We start from the raw sequence: 5,236 nt of genomic DNA, 5'->3' as shown, positions 1-5,236 counted from the left end.
AATGCCTAACCGCCACAGTGTCCGATAACCGCGACCCCTGCTTCCCCCCAAATGGCAACCCAACACCTTAACCCCTGTTGGGAAGGGTCATAGCACGGGATGGTGAGAATCCTAATACCGCATGCTCCTATATGACAATAGTACGATTGCATAGTGCCACCGTGTCCCATTCCACGGGCCACCAATGCATTCGTTTCCAAGTCGACTACGGCATCTAGTCTATCAATGCATTATGCACCATGATGTCCACATTCAACATATAAACATCTCATTCAATTGGCATTTGAAAAGTAAACATAGCATATATGCACATCAATGTGTGGAATGACTAATCTACATAGCATATTCATGATGACATGACTAGATTAGATATAGTTATATGAATGCCAAACAAATGCCTTGAAACAAGGCCAAACGTCCTCTCCCCACTTACTTGTAGCGTACAAGGATTCCCGTTCGGTACGGGTGAGATCCGGAGCGAATCGGGTACGATTTGGTGAACCTAACATAATTGAGCGGGGTTAGTACTTCACCATTTTAGAATCAAAATTAATGAAATCTGATGTCAAAATCGTATTTAGAACGTCAAAAGAAGGTCACACGTCCGATTTGGGTTCGATCGGACATAAGGATCACCTTTGGGGCCATACGGGTGGGTCAGACAGGTGGGCTGTCTACCCACCGGTTTTACCCACCGGTTTGGGACCGACGGGTAGGGGCCCGCCGGTAGTACCCACCGGTTGGGCCAGGGACCCCTTGCTAGGATCGGCGGGTAGGTACCCGCCGGTTGTACCCGTCGGTGGTACCCACCGGTTGGGCCCGAAGGCCCCCCCTTCTCAGGTGGGTACCCACAGGCGGGTAGGAGCCCACCGGTTGTACCCACCGGTCTTGGCGGAAAAGGCACTTTCTTCCCCATTTTCTCCATTCTTTGTGGAATCAAATGGGGCTTTTCCCCACCCATTCTTCACACCCTCAAGGTACTATAGGATGGTTCTAACCTAGATCTAGGTTAGATTCAAGTGAGGGAAACCATCTTACCTTCTTTGCTCAAGAATGACTTCAAACCCTCCAAATCACTTCAAACCCACAATGTTCCTTCCACCTTGTCAATATCTCTTCAAATCCTTCAAGATCAACACATAAATCATCTATTAAACCTTAGATTCATCATTTCAAAGGGGTTTTACAAGATCTCAAGAAACCATACTCGAATCAAGGGTTTAAAGCTTGGGTATGGTGAATGTTCACAAAACCCAACTTTTCTTACCTCCAACTGTAGATCTAGAGTTGAAGATCACTCTCCCGGCACCGGAATGGGAAGACCGAGCTTTGGCGCCGCTGAAATCCCCTTTTTCTTCCTCTTCCTTTCTTCTTCCCTTTCTTTTCTCTCTCCTCTTTACTTTTCTCACCAACGTACGAGGGTAATAAATGGAAAGAAAAGAAAATCATAAAGCCTTATATACCATTCCTAATTAAGTGAATAGTGCTCTTGGATGGGTCACTCAGGTGGGTGCACCCACCTGTCCTACCCACCTGAGAGCCAAAAAGTTGAGATTTTGACCGGGTTCGGACCTCGGCGCGAACCCCACCCCAAGCATACGATGTAGCATACGTATATACCTTAAAATACGGATGTAATACCTGTTTTATCCGTACATAGCCTTATGGTAGGTGCACGTACACGGTTTGGGCACTCCCGTCTCTTCTGGCACTGGCTCGGACTTGTCGGGCCAGCCGGTGTTTAAGGTCACCCGTGCCATCATAGCCCATAAGGAACCTGCTCTAGTTTCCTCTGGCTCGGTTCCTACATGGTTAAACCGGTTCAATCGTGAAATCAGACCGGGTTTAAGAAGCGGGGTATTACACCCGTTCTGAGACCTTCACAGGTTCAGGCCAATGTAGGGGTTACTCTAGGAGAGGGAGGGCAGCGCAATTGAAACCCTCAACAATCTCACCAAGGACCTTCATCCTGGATGACCCACCAGATTATGGAAGAACAAATCTAGAATCTACAGTTGTAGGTGTTGGCAACTAACACCCTGGTGTGGGACTTCATATCCCAGTTCTGCTCGGTGTTTCCTATACCCCGCATAGGCTCTACTTAGTTGGCCAGACCAGCTCCGGACAGGCAACCTCGAGACGAAACACCTAATAACAGTGTTGCCCCTCAATCGACAGCAAGGAGCGGGTCTGTTAGGACATCACAAATAGTTCGCTCGATGCCACCTTGATCTCCCACCGAGAGATGACAGCGAGGGCCTTCACCTGCCCAGAAGGGGAGGGCACGTCATTCAACTCAAGAACAGAGCCCCGAGAGACGAGATGCTTATAGATCTCCACCCAGGGTAGGACGTCAGAACTCACCACCCAGGCTAGCTAGGGGTGCGCATCAACACAGAGAGGACCAACCTGACAAACACCAGGATGGTGAAAGAAGCTCCAGGTGAGCTAAACGCTAATGCTGCTTCTCGAGCCGCAGAGTCGAGGAGAAAAGGGAATACCTGGAATGACGCATCTAGCGTCTCACTGAGAGAATAGAAGGAATGCCAAGGCAGAGGCACCCGACCAACATAACGGTGACCCCATCCTATAATGCACTATCCGATGAGTTGATAGATGCTGAGATGCCCCCAAATTTTGTGGTGCTCATCTTTAACACATACGACGACACCGCTGATCCCTACGATCATCTTCTGTGCTATAATTTAGCCATAACAGTCTATGGGGGATCAGACGTAACTCTCTGTAGAGCTTTTACAGCTTCACTGAAGGGTGTCGCATTGGTGTGGATGTCGAACTAGAGGCTTCGGTTCATCTATAGCTATGAAAAACTGACAAGGGCATTCCTCACTCATTTCCAAGCTAGCATGAAGTAGAAGCAGACCTCTTAGAACGTGATGAACATGTGACAGAGGTCTGGGGAGACTATACAGGATTTCCTCGCTCAATTTACCAAGGCAACACTGGAAGTGAAAAATCTACCAGATGGAGTAGCATATAGCGCATTGTGTAATCGGGTTACATACCCTGATCTGGTCCTATCTCTGGCCCTTGACCTATCAGACATAATGCCCGAGCTGCTAAGAAGGTGTAACCAGTATGCCAACATAGAAGAGGTCCTAGTTGTCAGAGGGATAACTGACAAAAATGAGCTACCAGAGAAAGAAAATAAGATACCAGTAAAGCCCAGGGATGACTCCCGCGAGCTGAAGAAGAACATGACAGATCAGCCACTTGACACAGTGGAGCCTCAACTATACAAGCTCGTCATTTACAAAAAAAATTGCTTCTAGAGATCTAGGACTAGAAATACTTTCGCTGGCCCAAACCAATGACAGCTAAGCCAGAGAAGAGGAACCTCAACTGGTACTATCGATACCACTAGGATCATGGACATAACGTTGAAGATTGCAAGTCACTGGAAAGAGAGATTGATGAGCTCATTAAGGTAGGGTACCTTAACAAGTACTTAAAGCAGAAATATGGTGAAAAATGACCCGAGCCGAGGAGAGATGAGGCTGGGTCGAGCCACCTAAGGAGTCAGGCGCGGATCGAGCTGACACATACCATAACTAGCCTGTGGGTCCGGCCATCCTGACCATCATGGGAGGACAGACCCACCGTGAAATCAGTAAGCAAGGCCAAAGCTCATGCACGATTCGTGTGCATCATAGAACAACCCGTCAAGACCCTCAAGATAGATCCTCCCATCACATTCTCAGATAAGGACTTAGAAGAACTGAACTGGCCTTATAACGATGCTATCGTAATCCAATTGGTGGTGGCCAACCACCCCTTCCACAGGGTGCTGGTAGACATGGGAGCAAGCTTGGCACTAGATCCTTAAAGCCCGCCCCTGGGCCTCTGTATGGATTTTCAGGCACACCTGCAGAGCTAGAAGGAGTAGTCAACCTGTCAGTAACCATCGGTCAGGGAGCTCAAATGGCCACCACCATGGTCACATTCATGGTTGCCAAGATAGCCTCACCATACAATGTGATCCTTGGCCGACCTGATCTTAATGGCCTTGGAGCAGTTGTGATCACTAAGCATATGAAGGTTAAGTTTTCCACCAGCAACGGAATCGAGAAATGTAGGTCCAGCCAGAAGGAATCTCGAGAGTGCTATGCCAACTTCATAAAGTCTGTCAAGAAACCATGCTGTAGCGCAGCATACATGGTAGAAATCATCGATTACCATGCCGAAAGCCTTTTAAACCGAGCTGAGCCTGTGGAACAGTTGCTCACTGTCCCACTAACCGAGGTTGAGCCAACAAAGACTATCCAGCTTAGAGCATTACTGAGCTCCCAACATCGCGAGGAAATCCTGAACGTCCTAGGTAAAAACTCTGATTTCTTTGCATGGAAGACTTTTGATATGCCAGGCATCCCAAGGGATGTGACTGAACATAGTCTGGACGTTAATCCTGGCTTCAAGCCTTTTCAACAGAAGTGCAGGAACTTTGCAGTTGAGTGGAACACAATCATCAATGGGGAAGTTGACAAACTTCTAACCGTGGGGATCATAAGAGAAGTAAAATACCCAACCTGGCTGGCTAATGTTGTCATAGTCTCGAAGTCCAACGGGAGGTGGAGGATTTGCATAGATTACACTGATCTAAACAAAGCCTGTTCTAAGGACTGTTATCCCCTACCCAGGATCAACTTCCTCATAGACTCAACGGCAGGCCATGAGATGCTGACCTTCATGGATGCATACTCTGGCTACAACCATATAAAAATGAAAGCTAAAGATGAGGAGACGACAATGTTTTTCACCACTCAAGGTAACTATTGCAACACTGCGATGCCCTTTGGCCTCAAGAATACAGGAGCCACATACCAGAGAATGGTCAACACTATGTTCCGAAGCCATATCAGAAGAAACATAGAAGTCTACATTGATGACATGTTGGTCAACAACGCAAATGACACCGATCATGTGCTGGACCTGAGGGAAGCCTTTGATGTTTTATGGTAAAACCAAATGATGTTAAACCCTACCAAGTGCGCATTTGGAGTGACTCTGGGAAGTTGCTGGGCTTCTTGATGTCACCGAGGGGAATAGAGGCAAATCCTTCCAAAATTGAAGCTATTCAAGAGATGCGCCAGCCTAGAAACATTCGCGAAGTCCAAAAGTTAATGGGGTGCCTGGTTGCGCTGAACAGGTTTCTATCCCGAGCTAGAGACAAATTTCTTCCCTTTTTCAAGCTACTGAAAGGAGGAAAAGGACACCA

General features: G+C 47.6%; 1 protein-coding gene across 1 annotated transcript in view; it reads right to left on the bottom strand.

The window, feature by feature from the left end:
• Window positions 1–3,926, bottom strand: part of LOC122089542 (cytochrome P450 94A1-like) — a 26,121-nt gene extending 22,195 nt beyond the window's left edge. Inside the window, exon 1 of the mRNA XM_042659281.1 lies at window positions 3,887–3,926. Within this exon, the coding sequence (XP_042515215.1) occupies window positions 3,887–3,926 (40 nt within the window). The remainder of the gene's footprint in view (window positions 1–3,886) is intronic.
• Between the last annotated feature and the right edge of the window lie 1,310 nt (window positions 3,927–5,236).

The sequence above is a fragment of the Macadamia integrifolia genome, chromosome 9 (assembly GCF_013358625.1).
Source record: "Macadamia integrifolia cultivar HAES 741 chromosome 9, SCU_Mint_v3, whole genome shotgun sequence".
In the NCBI taxonomy this organism is placed as follows: domain Eukaryota; kingdom Viridiplantae; phylum Streptophyta; class Magnoliopsida; order Proteales; family Proteaceae; genus Macadamia; species Macadamia integrifolia.
This window is presented reverse-complemented; position numbering and strand designations above follow the sequence as displayed.